Genomic DNA, 17,112 nt, shown 5'->3' with positions numbered 1-17,112 from the left:
CAAGAAAGTATAGTGCGGTTGTTTGTTGTTTTTATTCATGTGTTGAGTGGGAGATTATGGTCATTGTGTTGATTGATCACGGTTGTTTTTAGGATTTATGCTCCCCAAAGCCAAGGCTTTAAGCTCACATTTTACCCAAGCTTACCACACCCTTACCTAAGCCTATCATTACAAGCTTGAAAGACCTTCCGACCTTTGTGCATAGAGTTGTATTAATGTGAAAGTAGTTGTTTATCAATGCAAGTTATGACATGACACATTCCGAGTCGACTACTAGGTTGAGTGTATGTTTTTCTAGACACACGAGTGTGTGAGTTTGGGAGGGCATTGTTCACTTATATGTTGGGAGGGGAGCGAACGGGTACATCTTTTATCCGCCACATAAATGAGTGACGAGTGTGTGAGCACTAGTCTTGAATTCCATTGTGCATTTGTGGTTCGCTTTGCGTGACGATTGTTAAGGTGGATTAGCGATTGAATGGATTTGATTGATTGGCATTGATGCATACTTATTAGATTTTACCTTGGATTATGTTTTCATTTTGAAATATGTTGGGGGTGAAGTTGGTCTTGTGTTCATCGATGATTTCCTTGCTTAGGGACAAGCAAGGATCTAGCTTGGGGAGGTTTGATATGTGCGTTTCATATAGTGTTTTCACCCCCGTCCCTTAGTACTTTTATGCGTCAAATGAGCTCTTAGGAGCCATTTTAGTACTAATCTGTGTATTTTAGTGTGCCTTGAGTTTCAGGAATACTTAGTGAGAAATTGGTCTTTTTAGACCCGTTTCTTGATGATTTAGGCCACTACATGGTCCCGAGGGAGTTCGGGACGACTTTTGTCGACTTACGGGAGCCTTAGATGTTCATGATTGAGCCCCGGAAGTTAGACTCGGTGTTGCGGACGAAGAGCTTCCCACCCGGTTGATCTCCCCTCGCCCATCGGGCGAGCAAGCAGAGAATCAGGACGTCAGAAGGCGCCCGACGGGCGGAGTCTCGCCCGGTGCCCATCAGGCGCCCATCAAGAACTTCAGCTGCTGGAATCGCCCTCCGCCCGACCCGGCGCGCGGAGAAGGTTTCCAGAAAGTCGCCCTACGCCCGTCGGGCAGCCGTGCGCCCGTCGGGCGGATTTCGAGCTTCTCGCCTGTCGGGCGGAGAGCCGCCCGACCGGGCGACGACAACCCTGGAGCCTTTAGCGCGCGGTTTTATTCCGGTTTTCTCTTATGTTTTTAGGCTAAACTATAAATATAGCCTCTGTTAATTTAGTGAGGGATCTTATTATCTTATTTTCTAGTATTAAGCACTTAGATTATTTTCCTAAGCTTAGTTTTTCTCTCAAATTTAGTTCAAAACACTTAGTTTCAAATTCAATAAAAATTCAAGCTTTCCTTTGCCATTGTTCTTCAATTAGGTATTGTTCTTTATTTCAATCATTTATTTTGCTTTAATTATGTCTTCAATCATGCTAATTTATTTGTTTATTGTTAATATGCTTGAGTAGTTTAATTTCTAGGGTTTGGGGATCCATGAATAATATGAAGGGATATTGAATAATTGTGATTGTTGGCATTGTAATTAATTCCTATTGATTGGTTTATTTCACTATACAATTAGATTTGCGCAGGTTTAATTGTGGTAGTTTTGCAATATCAAATTAAGATTCGAGAGATGCAATTTAATGTTTAGGCTTGTGTCAATAGGTGGAATTGGAGTTAATACGTAGCGAGAGCCCGTTAATTCTAAGTCTATGATTAGTATTGATTCGAGAGAGCATGCTAGTCTAATTAATTACTTTGTTGATTATCGTGATTGTTCATTATCCTGGATTGTTAATTGTTGGTGAACCTATGCCCTAGATTCCTTAATATATTGATTCCTAGTTGTTTAATTATCGCCGTAGTTTAGTAAACCATCAAACCAACTCTTGTTCCCAATAGTCTAGTCTAATTGATTAATAGTAGAAAGAACACTGTTTCCCTGTGGATTCGATCCTGACTTCCCTTGCTACCTAGCTAGTGGACCTTAGGTTATTTTTTATTAGGTAATACGACTTTAGCCTGTCAGTTGTGTCGAACGAGTTCCCGATAAGGTTGTAGTTCCACACCTTCGAACCTGGGATCATTAAATCTTGTACCGTCTTTGTCGAGAGCAAAGTCTTTGGTTCTTCATTCCAGAAGATAGGATTGCCTTCTTTCAACTAGTAGCCCGACCCTACCCTGATCTTGCTCCCATCACCAACCACCCTACCAAACCCCTCATTTCATTGAGATACACACTTGGAGAGCCCCTTGAAGCCCCATGATGTTGTGGAGGGGTACTTCCCTTCTATTCCGCTATACATTGGGGAGCTGAAGGAAATAATGCCCTTGGTCCAAGTTTGCATTTAATGCTAAGTCTAATAAATGTGGTTCAGTATTAATTAAACATGTTAATTATTCAGTGAGATCAAATAATATGAATGCCTAGCTAGAGGCCGCTTCAGTTCAAGTGGAATTAATAATATTAATGCCACAACTTAACTCTTGACTGAACCCGTTGGGTCACACAAATATTCCATGAATGGATCAAGTATTTATGTGAATATAACATTCAGTAAATACTCTAATTATGGACATTTGGAAATGGTGGATGTTGGATTTAGTGGGAGCTAAAAAAACCATCAAAGGCAAAGACGATAATATTTGTCTGAAACGAAGATATTGCCGGAAACGGAAATATGGTTGGTATCAGAAATATTATCGGAATTGGAAATATTACCATAAATGGAAATATTAACGGAAACGAAAAATATTGTTCGGAAATGGAAATATTATTGGAAAGGGAAATATTACCGGAATCCGGAAATATTGCCGGAAACGGAAATATTGTTCGAATCGGAAATATTGTCGAAATCAGAAATATTATCGGAATCGGAAAATTTGTCGGAAACAGAAATATTTTCCGAATCAGTGTCCATTGGCCAGCGCCACGAGGCCAGCACAGCAGCACAGCGCCAGATCGCAGGCAAGCAGGCCAGCACCAGCGCGCGTCAGGCCAGGCCGCGCCCATGGGCCTTGCGCCTATGTAGGCCGTGTGCTTGGCTAAGTCTCGTTTTCTTGTGCGCCAAGTAAACTTGCTATGCAAGTTGCTTGGACCATAAGTAAACCAATTTATGTTAGGATTAGAATTGGATTTCTGATCTAACTATAATTGCTAGTTTCCTAAGTCATCGCTAATTCTAATATCCTAATCCTAATAAGCTTAGGTTTTGTGATATTCTAGAATACTCCATGCACTATAAATATGTCCCTAGGGTGACATATTTTATACACTTGAATACACGATAAACTCAATACTTTTGCCTATCACTAAAAGTGAGATCCCGAGTCCATAATACCTTAGATTATATATATATATACTAGAATGTGCCTCGTGCATTAGCACGGATGTATAAAATGTTAGAATTAGAATAAACTAATAAAGTGTAGTCATTGTTTAAACTAATAGCAATTACTCCGTATAATAAACCTGCTAAAAGGGAAAATGAAATCATATGATCCTAAATAATTCAAAATTGCAAAAGACTATTCCTACTTCAAATAGTAGAATGTAAACCCAATAAAGTCATCCATAAACCAGTAAACCTCATACCTCTTTCCATTTGTCACTTTAGTTAATCTTCAATTTTAATAGTCGTTGCAATAAAACATTTACAAAGAAAACATAAAATCATTCATCAAAATTTAAAAAACTTTCACAAAATCATATTTACCCTCCAAGATAAGTTAGATAACCAATACCAAGTAAAACTCATTAGACTAAAAAACTATAATCGTAAAGTTATAAACTATTACTAGATTGATGTAAAGGATATCCAAGCAAGTGTATATTTTGGCATGGCACCTTTTAAAATTAATGACAAATTAATAAATTAATATTAATTTCATAATTTTAGGGCGAAAAATCGAAAATTTATTATTCAATTGATTTCCGATTAACATGGATTCACGTCTAGGTCATAAAAATTTAAAATTTAACATAAATTTACAATTTTTATGGTGGTTTTTAATCATAGGTATCTAATTAAATTATAATTAATTATGAAAATCAAATTAATTCTAAATTATTCTAATTTTAAACAAATTAATCATAATTACAAATTAGATTGCATAATTAACAAGGCTAGGCATTCAAACTTGTTAAACATATACAGTAGGTCAATAAAAAATTCAAGATTTATCAACAAGAATCGCAAATATTTAATTTAACATCTTAAATTTACGAAATTTTGCATTCGAAAAACTAAAACCTCCGAAAAGTCATAGTTAGGCTTCGAATTTGAGAATTCTGGGTTCGGCAACAAATAATTTTTTTTGTCAAAATTTTAGAATGCCTTTTACATGCGGAATTGACACAAAAATCACTCGATTTGGATGAGTAACGAAGAAACTGCCGAAAAATTGCGTACGTATAATTAAATAAACGCAATTTGCAATTAATTAACAATTACGAAAATTAATCACCCCTTTTAATTCTTGCAAATTTGTAATATTTAACCATGTTCATGCAATTTAGATTATGAAAATAATAAGAGGCTCGTGATACCACTGTTAGGTTATGATACATATGACAATTCATAAATCATGCGGAAAAACCATAAAGCCACGAAAACATATTATTTACACATAATCATTTAGCATAATTTAGATGCATACTCTTTGTTGCGTGCCCTCCCTAGCTGCGCCCGAACCGAACAAGAACAAGTCTTTAGGACTCCAAGTGTCGTCCCTCCGTAAATAGTCCACAGCACGTCCGGATCCGCCTTAAGATTGACCAACTAGAATCGCCCTTAAGGTACTTAGAATTTTCGGCACTTTATAAGCAATTGTATGACTGAATTTTGCTCTCAAAAACTCACTTTGAATACTTGAATGCTCGATGTAAATATGTGACCCTAGGCACCTATTTATAGAGTTATGGAAAATGATTTGGAATCCTATTAGGATACTAATTTATTTAATTATAATCCTACTAGGACTCTAATTAAATAAACTAAATCTTTTAGGATTAGATTTAATCATATGACAAATCCCGGTAGCTTTAGGATTCGAGTAGCACACAAACACACACGCACGCACAGCAGCCCACGAGGGGCGCCATGCGCGCGCGCGCGCAGCCCGCGAGCTCGCAGCCCACTGCCGCAAGCCCACACGCTGCCGTAGTCTTGGCGCGCGCTGGGCCTGCCTTGCGGTGGGCCTGGCGCAACCTTGGCTGGTGCGTTTGTGGCGCGCTGGCTTGCTGGGCGATGGCCCGGCTTCGTGCTGGGCCTTCGTCTGGCAGGCCTCGTCCGATGCTAATTCGTACGATACGCTTCCGATTAATTTCCCGATTCCGGAATTCATTTCCGATACGAACAATATTCAATATTTCCGATTCCGGAATCAATTTCCGTTTCGAACAAATATTTAATATTTCCGTTTCCGGAATTATTTTCCGATTCCGATAATATTTCCGATTCTGACAATATTTCCGTTTCCGGCAATATTTCCGATTCCGGCAATATTTCCATTTCCGATAATATTTTCCGATACGTACCATGTTTCCGTTTCCGGCAACATCTACGACTTGGATAATATTTATATTTCCGATACGATCCATATTTCCGTTTCCGGCAATATCATCGTTTCCGGAGTATTCATTTCTTGCCTGTGACGATCTCAGCTCCCACTGAAACCAAGATCCGTCGATTCCGAATATCCATAGATGGAGTATTTAATGCCATTAAATACTTGATCCGTTTACGTACTATTTGTGTGACCCTACGGGTTCAGTCAAGAGTAAGCTGTGGATTAATATCATTAATTCCACTTGAACTGAAGCGGCCTCTAGCTAGGCATTCAGCTCACTTGATCTCACTGAATTATTAACTTTTTAATTAATACTGAACCGCATTTATTAGACTTAACATTGAATGCATACTTGGACCAAGGGCATTATTTCCTTCAAGGATGTGTGATAGCTTCCTGGTGTGTCGTTGATTTTGAGTATTGGTTTGCAACTATTAGTAGTGTTTTATGACTCATATACATGCACATTATGGAGGACGAAGGCACTTTTCTATTTAGGTAGCCTTCAGATGAAATTAGATACATTTGTTCCCTCTTTTTCTACCCATGTTGTGCTTGTGCCCTTTATTCGGTTACTAACCACATTACAAGCCTGTAAATTCCCCATTGGTTACTAGTCCCAAGCCTAGCTTGGGGGAGCTAATAGTAGTGAGGTGAGGGAGTTGTAGTGTGGTACATTTTGAGCATATTGAGTATTGAAAAGGGAAGTTCTTCTTATCATGATTGTTGTTGAAAAAAAAAATTGAGCTAAAAAATGAATGAGATGAGGAGAATAAAAAAAAATGTGAAGGTTCCAAAAGAAGAAAAAAAAATTGAGATTGAGCAAGAAAAAAAAAGGAAGAAAAAAAAATCGTTATTCTCAAGATTATTCAAGCTTTTGTCACTCCGGTATTACAATTTCTTATCTTCATGAGTGATTGGTTACAATTGTGAAATCAAGGCAAGAAAGTATAGTGCGGTTGTTTGTTGTTTTTATTCATGTGTTGAGTGGGAGATTATGGTCATTGTGTTGATTGATCACGGTTGTTTTTAGGATTTATGCTCCCCAAAGCCAAGGCTTTAAGCTCACATTTTACCCAAGCTTACCACACCCTTACCTAAGCCTATCATTACAAGCTTGAAAGACCTTCCGACCTTTGTGCATAGAGTTGTATTAATGTGAAAGTAGTTGTTTATCAATGCAAGTTATGACATGACACATTCCGAGTCGACTACTAGGTTGAGTGTATGTTTTTCTAGACACACGAGTGTGTGAGTTTGGGAGGGCATTGTTCACTTATATGTTGGGAGGGGAGCGAACGGGTACATCTTTTATCCGCCACATAAATGAGTGACGAGTGTGTGAGCACTAGTCTTGAATTCCATTGTGCATTTGTGGTTCGCTTTGCGTGACGATTGTTAAGGTGGATTAGCGATTGAATGGATTTGATTGATTGGCATTGATGCATACTTATTAGATTTTACCTTGGATTATGTTTTCATTTTGAAATATGTTGGGGGTGAAGTTGGTCTTGTGTTCATCGATGATTTCCTTGCTTAGGGACAAGCAAGGATCTAGCTTGGGGAGGTTTGATATGTGCGTTTCATATAGTGTTTTCACCCCCGTCCCTTAGTACTTTTATGCGTCAAATGAGCTCTTAGGAGCCATTTTAGTACTAATCTGTGTATTTTAGTGTGCCTTGAGTTTCAGGAATACTTAGTGAGAAATTGGTCTTTTTAGACCCGTTTCTTGATGATTTAGGCCACTACATGGTCCCGAGGGAGTTCGGGACGACTTTTGTCGACTTACGGGAGCCTTAGATGTTCATGATTGAGCCCCGGAAGTTAGACTCGGTGTTGCGGACGAAGAGCTTCCCACCCGGTTGATCTCCCCTCGCCCATCGGGCGAGCAAGCAGAGAATCAGGACGTCAGAAGGCGCCCGACGGGCGGAGTCTCGCCCGGTGCCCATCAGGCGCCCATCAAGAACTTCAGCTGCTGGAATCGCCCTCCGCCCGACCCGGCGCGCGGAGAAGGTTTCCAGAAAGTCGCCCTACGCCCGTCGGGCAGCCGTGCGCCCGTCGGGCGGATTTCGAGCTTCTCGCCCGTCGGGCGGAGAGCCGCCCGACCGGGCGACGACAACCCTGGAGCCTTTAGCGCGCGGTTTTATTCCGGTTTTCTCTTATGTTTTTAGGCTAAACTATAAATATAGCCTCTGTTAATTTAGTGAGGGATCTTATTATCTTATTTTCTAGTATTAAACACTTAGATTATTTTCCTAAGCTTAGTTTTTCTCTCAAATTTAGTTCAAAACACTTAGTTTCAAATTCAATAAAAATTCAAGCTTTCCTTTGCCATTGTTCTTCAATTAGGTATTGTTCTTTATTTCAATCATTTATTTTGCTTTAATTATGTCTTCAATCATGCTAATTTATTTGTTTATTGTTAATATGCTTGAGTAGTTTAATTTCTAGGGTTTGGGGATCCATGAATAATATGAAGGGATATTGAATAATTGTGATTGTTGGCATTGTAATTAATTCCTATTGATTGGTTTATTTCACTATACAATTAGATTTGCGCAGGTTTAATTGTGGTAGTTTTGCAATATCAAATTAAGATTCGAGAGATGCAATTTAATGTTTAGGCTTGTGTCAATAGGTGGAATTGGAGTTAATACGTAGCGAGAGCCCGTTAATTCTAAGTCTATGATTAGTATTGATTCGAGAGAGCATGCTAGTCTAATTAATTACTTTGTTGATTATCGTGATTGTTCATTATCCTGGATTGTTAATTGTTGGTGAACCTATGCCCTAGATTCCTTAATATATTGATTCCTAGTTGTTTAATTATCGCCGTAGTTTAGTAAACCATCAAACCAACTCTTGTTCCCAATAGTCTAGTCTAATTGATTAATAGTAGAAAGAACACTGTTTCCCTGTGGATTCGATCCTGACTTCCCTTGCTACCTAGCTAGTGGACCTTAGGTTATTTTTTATTAGGTAATACGACTTTAGCCTGTCAGTTGTGTCGAACGAGTTCCCGATAAGGTTGTAGTTCCACACCTTCGAACCTGGGATCATTAAATCTTGTACCGTCTTTGTCGAGAGCAAAGTCTTTGGTTCTTCATTCCAGAAGATAGGATTGCCTTCTTTCAACTAGTAGCCCGACCCTACCCTGATCTTGCTCCCATCACCAACCACCCTACCAAACCCCTCATTTCATTGAGATACACACTTGGAGAGCCCCTTGAAGCCCCATGATGTTGTGGAGGGGTACTTCCCTTCTATTCCGCTATACATTGGGGAGCTGAAGGAAATAATGCCCTTGGTCCAAGTTTGCATTTAATGCTAAGTCTAATAAATGTGGTTCAGTATTAATTAAACATGTTAATTATTCAGTGAGATCAAATAATATGAATGCCTAGCTAGAGGCCGCTTCAGTTCAAGTGGAATTAATAATATTAATGCCACAACTTAACTCTTGACTGAACCCGTTGGGTCACACAAATATTCCATGAATGGATCAAGTATTTATGTGAATATAACATTCAGTAAATACTCTAATTATGGACATTTGGAAATGGTGGATGTTGGATTTAGTGGGAGCTAAAAAAACCATCAAAGGCAAAGACGATAATATTTGTCTGAAACGAAGATATTGCCGGAAACGGAAATATGGTTGGTATCAGAAATATTATCGGAATTGGAAATATTACCATAAATGGAAATATTAACGGAAACGAAAAATATTGTTCGGAAATGGAAATATTATTGGAAAGGGAAATATTACCGGAATCCGGAAATATTGCCGGAAACGGAAATATTGTTCGAATCGGAAATATTGTCGAAATCAGAAATATTATCGGAATCGGAAAATTTGTCGGAAACAGAAATATTTTCCGAATCAGTGTCCATTGGCCAGCGCCACGAGGCCAGCACAGCAGCACAGCGCCAGATCGCAGGCAAGCAGGCCAGCACCAGCGCGCGTCAGGCCAGGCCGCGCCCATGGGCCTTGCGCCTATGTAGGCCGTGTGCTTGGCTAAGTCTCGTTTTCTTGTGCGCCAAGTAAACTTGCTATGCAAGTTGCTTGGACCATAAGTAAACCAATTTATGTTAGGATTAGAATTGGATTTCTGATCTAACTATAATTGCTAGTTTCCTAAGTCATCGCTAATTCTAATATCCTAATCCTAATAAGCTTAGGTTTTGTGATATTCTAGAATACTCCATGCACTATAAATATGTCCCTAGGGTGACATATTTTATACACTTGAATACACGATAAACTCAATACTTTTGCCTATCACTAAAAGTGAGATCCCGAGTCCATAATACCTTAGATTATATATATATATACTAGAATGTGCCTCGTGCATTAGCACGGATGTATAAAATGTTAGAATTAGAATAAACTAATAAAGTGTAGTCATTGTTTAAACTAATAGCAATTACTCCGTATAATAAACCTGCTAAAAGGGAAAATGAAATCATATGATCCTAAATAATTCAAAATTGCAAAAGACTATTCCTACTTCAAATAGTAGAATGTAAACCCAATAAAGTCATCCATAAACCAGTAAACCTCATACCTCTTTCCATTTGTCACTTTAGTTAATCTTCAATTTTAATAGTCGTTGCAATAAAACATTTACAAAGAAAACATAAAATCATTCATCAAAATTTAAAAAACTTTCACAAAATCATATTTACCCTCCAAGATAAGTTAGATAACCAATACCAAGTAAAACTCATTAGACTAAAAAACTATAATCGTAAAGTTATAAACTATTACTAGATTGATGTAAAGGATATCCAAGCAAGTGTATATTTTGGCATGGCACCTTTTAAAATTAATGACAAATTAATAAATTAATATTAATTTCATAATTTTAGGGCGAAAAATCGAAAATTTATTATTCAATTGATTTCCGATTAACATGGATTCACGTCTAGGTCATAAAAATTTAAAATTTAACATAAATTTACAATTTTTATGGTGGTTTTTAATCATAGGTATCTAATTAAATTATAATTAATTATGAAAATCAAATTAATTCTAAATTATTCTAATTTTAAACAAATTAATCATAATTACAAATTAGATTGCATAATTAACAAGGCTAGGCATTCAAACTTGTTAAACATATACAGTAGGTCAATCAAAAATTCAAGATTTATCAACAAGAATCGCAAATATTTAATTTAACATCTTAAATTTACGAAATTTTGCATTCGAAAAACTAAAACCTCCGAAAAGTCATAGTTAGGCTTCGAATTTGAGAATTCTGGGTTCGGCAAAAAATAATTTTTTTTGTCAAAATTTTAGAATGCCTTTTACATGCGGAATTGACACAAAAATCACTCGATTTGGATGAGTAACGAAGAAACTGCCGAAAAATTGCGTACGTATAATTAAATAAACGCAATTTGCAATTAATTAACAATTACGAAAATTAATCACCCCTTTTAATTCTTGCAAATTTGTAATATTTAACCATGTTCATGCAATTTAGATTATGAAAATAATAAGAGGCTCGTGATACCACTGTTAGGTTATGATACATATGACAATTCATAAATCATGCGGAAAAACCATAAAGCCACGAAAACATATTATTTACACATAATCATTTAGCATAATTTAGATGCATACTCTTTGTTGCGTGCCCTCCCTAGCTGCGCCCGAACCGAACAAGAACAAGTCTTTAGGACTCCAAGTGTCGTCCCTCCGTAAATAGTCCACAGCACGTCCGGATCCGCCTTAAGATTGACCAACTAGAATCGCCCTTAAGGTACTTAGAATTTTCGGCACTTTATAAGCAATTGTATGACTGAATTTTGCTCTCAAAAACTCACTTTGAATACTTGAATGCTCGATGTAAATATGTGACCCTAGGCACCTATTTATAGAGTTATGGAAAATGATTTGGAATCCTATTAGGATACTAATTTATTTAATTATAATCCTACTAGGACTCTAATTAAATAAACTAAATCTTTTAGGATTAGATTTAATCATATGACAAATCCCGGTAGCTTTAGGATTCGAGTAGCACACAAACACACACGCACGCACAGCAGCCCACGAGGGGCGCCATGCGCGCGCGCGCGCAGCCCGCGAGCTCGCAGCCCACTGCCGCAAGCCCACACGCTGCCGTAGTCTTGGCGCGCGCTGGGCCTGCCTTGCGGTGGGCCTGGCGCAGCCTTGGCTGGTGCGTTTGTGGCGCGCTGGCTTGCTGGGCGATGGCCCGGCTTCGTGCTGGGCCTTCGTCTGGCAGGCCTCGTCCGATGCTAATTCGTACGATACGCTTCCGATTAATTTCCCGATTCCGGAATTCATTTCCGATACGAACAATATTCAATATTTCCGATTCCGGAATCAATTTCCGTTTCGAACAAATATTTAATATTTCCGTTTCCAAATAACATTCAAACAACCCTCCAATTTATTCACCTATTCATGAATTTACAGTATGATTAGTTAAACGTAAAAACACGAAGCAAGCTTTAATTACCTCATTTCATGGGACTCCTTGGCGAGAGCGGGCACCTAGACAGTGAAAATTAGGCACCAAGGATGGAGACTACAACCTTAGAAATAGTAGTATAAATAGCGACAACGGTAAACATGCTAAACATGTTAAACTTGCTAAACATGTTAATTTAAGCCTCTAACGTAACTCAATAAAATATTTGGAATTACTGAAGCAAAATATTACACCATTTTCTTAATATTAATATTATCATAATACTACTATTTATTAGTGAATTCGTGAATGAAATAGAATTGATACCTAAAAGTCAAACATAAATGTTAATCCTATAGTCACATTCTCAAGTTCTGAATGATGTGAAACTGTTCAATTGAATTGAGTTCTATAGGTATTAGGGCTTGTATATATTATCATTGGGTTTTAAGGCTATTGTTGTATTTGCCGTATCAACCTAAGCACGTAGGTTAGAGTTGTATTATATAACGCTCATTGTTCAGAAATACAAAGCAAGAAAACATTTACCCTAATTAATTTGTCATGGTATCAGAGCTAGGCCCACAGCTGGGACCTTACTGTACTGTATTCTGGGCCAACTGAACGGGTCCATGTGAGGGGGAGTGATAAAAGACACTATGACCCTTGAAACATCACATGTGACCCATATTGAAAAGGGACTTCACACGTGAGGGGAAGTGTTAAGATCTGACCCATAATACATCACGTGTGAGAGTCCCACATTGATAAAAGAGAAGAGAGTTAAACACTTAATAAGGCCAAGGGGCTAACATTGAGAACTGTCACAGAATATATTGCATGAAAAGCGATGGAAAGCGAAAAAACCCTCTCGTCGGAAGAAACATATCTCATTCATCGGAGTAACAAGAAGATAAAACGGAAAGCGATGGGCAACCAGCGGGAAGATGGTGATGAGGAAACTACAGAATCGATGGATACGGATTATACAATAGTGGTGAGCAATCCCCCAAAGGAAATGGAGGAAAGACAAACCAGATCCTACAGTACGGCCACCAGAGGGGGGCAAGCAGGATACAAAGCGCGTACGTCATAGACGGTGAGGTGCTGTTATCGGATGACGATCAGTCAACCGAAGAGGAAGAAGATGAAAGTTGTCCAACAATCTTGCTGACCAAAGAGGAGAAGAAAAGGCTTCATATGCCTTGGACAAACTCCTTAATTATCAAGCTATTTGATAAAAGACTGAGTTACGCAGTTCTCATTAGGAGATTGAGGCTAATGTGGAGCCTTACAGGGGAAATCGCTCTCACTGATGTTGGATGTGCGTATTATGTGGTCCGATTTACATCAATGGCAGATTATGAGTTCGTTCTAACACAGGGTCCATGGATGATTGGAGATAGCTATCTCACCATTCGAAAGTGGATACCAAATTTTTTCCCTGATGAGGAACCAATCAAAACTTTGACGGCGTGGGTAAGAATCCCTAATCTTTCCGTTGAGTACTTTGATAGAAACTTCCTTCACCACATAGGAAAGAAAATCGGTAGAGTCGTTCGAATCGATAAAAACACTGAATCGATGGATCGTGGCCAGTATATTAGATTTTGTATCGAGGTTGACCTTTCAAAGCCGCTGTTATCTAAATTCAGACTCAATGGAAGGGTTTGGAGGATCCAGTATGAAGGACTGCGACAAATATGCTTCAAGTGTGGACACTTAGGTCACAAAGATGCTGAGTGCCCTAAATTTAGAAGTGCAGAAGAAGAAGAGGGTACTTTACTCAAGAAAGGAAATACAGGCCAGGTTGAGGGTCAGTCGTTAGAAAAGAGACCCGAAGAACTAAACCAGTATGGGACCGCAAATTTGATGGTGCAGGCGTGTGCACCGTGTTCTAGGTGCACCGGACACAAAACGACATAAAAAACACATAAAACGCGCGTGTTTCATTAAATCCTGGGAACAAAAGAACATTTTCCTTGAACAAAAGAACAATACCCTAGAACAAAAGAACATTAAAGGCTCTGTTCTTTTCAGCTCTGTATTTCACGTTTTTTTTTCGATTTGCTTTCTTCTTGCGATATATATTCTTCTAGATTTTATGTTTTGAACTCAAATTGTGAAGAGGAGAGAGAAAGTATGAACTAGGTTTTCTAAAATGGTTCTTGGAGAGAGAAAGTAGTGAAAATTCCCAAAAATTCGTTGATTTTTCTGCTTCAACATCAAATTAAATCGATTCTTCTTCTTCAAATCTGAATTCTGCAGCTGATAATCAGATTTTGGGAGGTAATTTTTCAATTTTGAAATAATAAATTCTAGGTTTTGATGATTTTGATTTTGTAATAATCGTGTGTTTGATGATTTTGATTATTTTGATGATTTTGTTTTTGTAATAATCGAGTTTGGATGGTTTTGATGATTTTAATGAATCAAATTATGTAACAACACGCTGATTTCGTTGAAAACGCTGATTTTGAAGATTTAGATTATGTAATTACGATTTTTTTCCAGAAAAGAACAGTTTTACGTATTAAAAGAACAGTTTCTTTATGCTCGTATTAAAAGAACAGTTTCATTATAGTAGAAAAATAGACCATTTGCGGTTCATAATTTGTTCTGTCATTCTATTGTGTTCTTCTTTTTTATTATTTTCAACTTCATTTGCGTTTCATAACTTGTTCTTTTTATTTTATTGTGTTATTTTTCTTCTTACTTTTTATTTATCCTTTGTTCTTTTGGTTGCGTTCTTTTTCTTGGTTTTATACATGTTAACCTATTATTTTTTCAGATATTATGAATATTGTGCTTGATAATTCATAACAGAATGATGAAAATGATGATTCCGAATCATATATTATTGTTGGACAAGGTACTTGACTTGTTCTTTTAGTCTCTCTATTTGTTCTTTTAGTCTTTTCATTTGTTCTTTTTATAATATTCTGCTAAAAGAACAAAATAAAAACACGTGCATAGTTCTCATTATGCATTCTTTAAGAATTTTTCCTTTCTCCTTCTCTGTTATTCTTTCATTCTACTTCCTATTTTTTCATTTTCTATTTTTCAGCAACTATATATATAATAATTGTACTTATGAATCATAACATTAGTCATTTTATAAATACATTTTAGAGAGAGAAAGAGGAGAGGATTTATATTCTCTCAACATAAGAGTGAGATGGTGAGTGAAAGAGTGAGATGGTGAGTGAAAGAGTAAAAATGTATTTTCTCCTTATTCTCTCTCTAAAATTCCTTCTGAATGTTTATCCTTTGTTGAAAAATGATGAATTAAGAAAAACACTAGTTCAATTTGGCTAGTTTTCAAAGCAAGAGAATATATGGAGAGCGTGATATTTTCCAAGGATTGAGATCAGTTTTTGAAGATTTATTAAAAGATATTGATGCTCCTGATAAATGTTGATCAAGTGTTTAAGGTACGTTTCCTTGTTCTTTCCTCTAATGTTCTTTTCAAATTGTAATGTTCTTTTCACAACTTTACTTTTACTGTGGCATCAACATAGTTTGTTCTTTTAAATCAACATAGTTTGCTCTTTTATATCAACTTACATAGATTTTTAAAAAAAGAACATATGATGGTTTGAAAAGAACACATAACACTTAAAAAAGAACATAGTCTGATTTGTGGTAAAAGCACAAAAATACTTTTTTTAAAAATATAGATTTAGTTTTAAGTGTATCAAAAAATCGTCGTTTCGTCTTTTTTTAATTAGAACATAAAATCGTTTGAATAGAACAAATAACACTTAATAAAAGAACATAGATCTGATGCGTTGGATGAGAACAAAAATACATTTAAATAAAAATATAGATCTAGTTTTAAGTGCATCAAAATATCGTTGCTTTTGTCTTTTTAATTAGAACACTAAGTGGTTTGAAAAGAACAAATACAACTAATAAAAGAACATAGATTTGTTGTTCTTTTCGTCCCTTTCATTAAGTTCTTTTGTTTGATAAGGAAAAAGAAAATATTATTCTTTTTCATGTGTTTTGTTCTCTTGTTCTTTTTTTTTTGTCTTTTTCTTAAACTTTTTGAGTTTTTGTTATTTTATTTTTCTTTTGATTTTGTTCTTTGTGTTTTCTAAAAAAGTTGTTGTTTTTTTTTTAATTATTTTGTGTTCTTTTTAACTTTTTAACTTTTTTTACTGTTTTTTAATTTTTTATAATATTATCGATAATATGTATTTTTTTTCTGTTATATTTTTCACATGATGTTCTTTTTGTAAAATAGTTGTTCTTTTTATAGTGTATCAGGAGAGAGAATATGGTATTTTCAATTTTGTACATTTTCTTTAGTTTTTTAACATTAGTGTTCTTTTCAGCTTTTGGTTAATGTTCTTTTCGTTTACTCTATTATGTTCTTTCTGTTTAGTTTCTTATGTTCTTTTTGTATTTTTTTTGTTTTTTGGATTTTGGTGCAGGTGCACGTAGATCTACGTGCAGGCCCCTGCACCATCCACGCGTTGGTATGGGACATGGATGATGGTCCAACGAACCCCAAGAAGAGTCAACAACAAGGCAAAAGGAGTCCAGAATAGACAAACTGAAGCTAAGGGCAACAATTCAACCGAACCAAGCCACAAAGTGGGAGATAACAATCAAAAGATTTCAAAGGAGAAAAATACGGAGGAAGGGCAATCTTCAAAGGTAAGTAGCAGGAACGGATTGAGATTTGCGGTGTTGAGTCACATGGAAAATCAAGGAAATCTTGAGGTGAATAATATGGATTTAGAAACCGAAGGTAGTTTGGAAAGAGATAAAACTAGGAATATCACCAAGGATCAATCTCGTCAGTTAGAGAAAGAGAATATTGCGGATGAGATTTTATCCCTAAAAGATGATTCGTTACAAGGTGAACAAAATATTGTTGTGGGGAAAAACTCGGAATACTTTCGAACAGTGGATCTAGGGGTGGACTCAAATTGTTTGGTAAAAGATAGAAGGTTGTACAATAATTGGAAACAGGTTGTCAATACACAGTAGACTCCTTCCATTGGTAACCAAGCCAATAAAAAAGGGCCCCTTCAGGAAAATAACTTCCTTAT

General features: G+C 36.7%; 1 protein-coding gene across 1 annotated transcript; it reads left to right on the top strand.

The window, feature by feature from the left end:
- The first annotated feature begins 12,899 nt into the window (after nucleotides 1–12,899).
- Nucleotides 12,900–16,605, top strand: LOC130463365 (uncharacterized). The gene is made up of 3 exons (XM_056832472.1): nucleotides 12,900–13,046; nucleotides 13,178–13,924; nucleotides 16,489–16,605. Exons 1-3 carry the CDS (start codon nucleotides 12,900–12,902, stop codon nucleotides 16,603–16,605), a joined length of 1,011 nt encoding a protein of 336 aa, XP_056688450.1.
- Nucleotides 16,606–17,112: the final 507 nt, after the last annotated feature.

The sequence above is a fragment of the Spinacia oleracea genome, chromosome 6 (genome assembly GCF_020520425.1).
Source record: "Spinacia oleracea cultivar Varoflay chromosome 6, BTI_SOV_V1, whole genome shotgun sequence".
NCBI classification, from domain to species: domain Eukaryota; kingdom Viridiplantae; phylum Streptophyta; class Magnoliopsida; order Caryophyllales; family Amaranthaceae; genus Spinacia; species Spinacia oleracea.
Note: the sequence above shows the minus strand (reverse complement) of the source record. Positions and strands in the feature narration are given on the sequence as shown.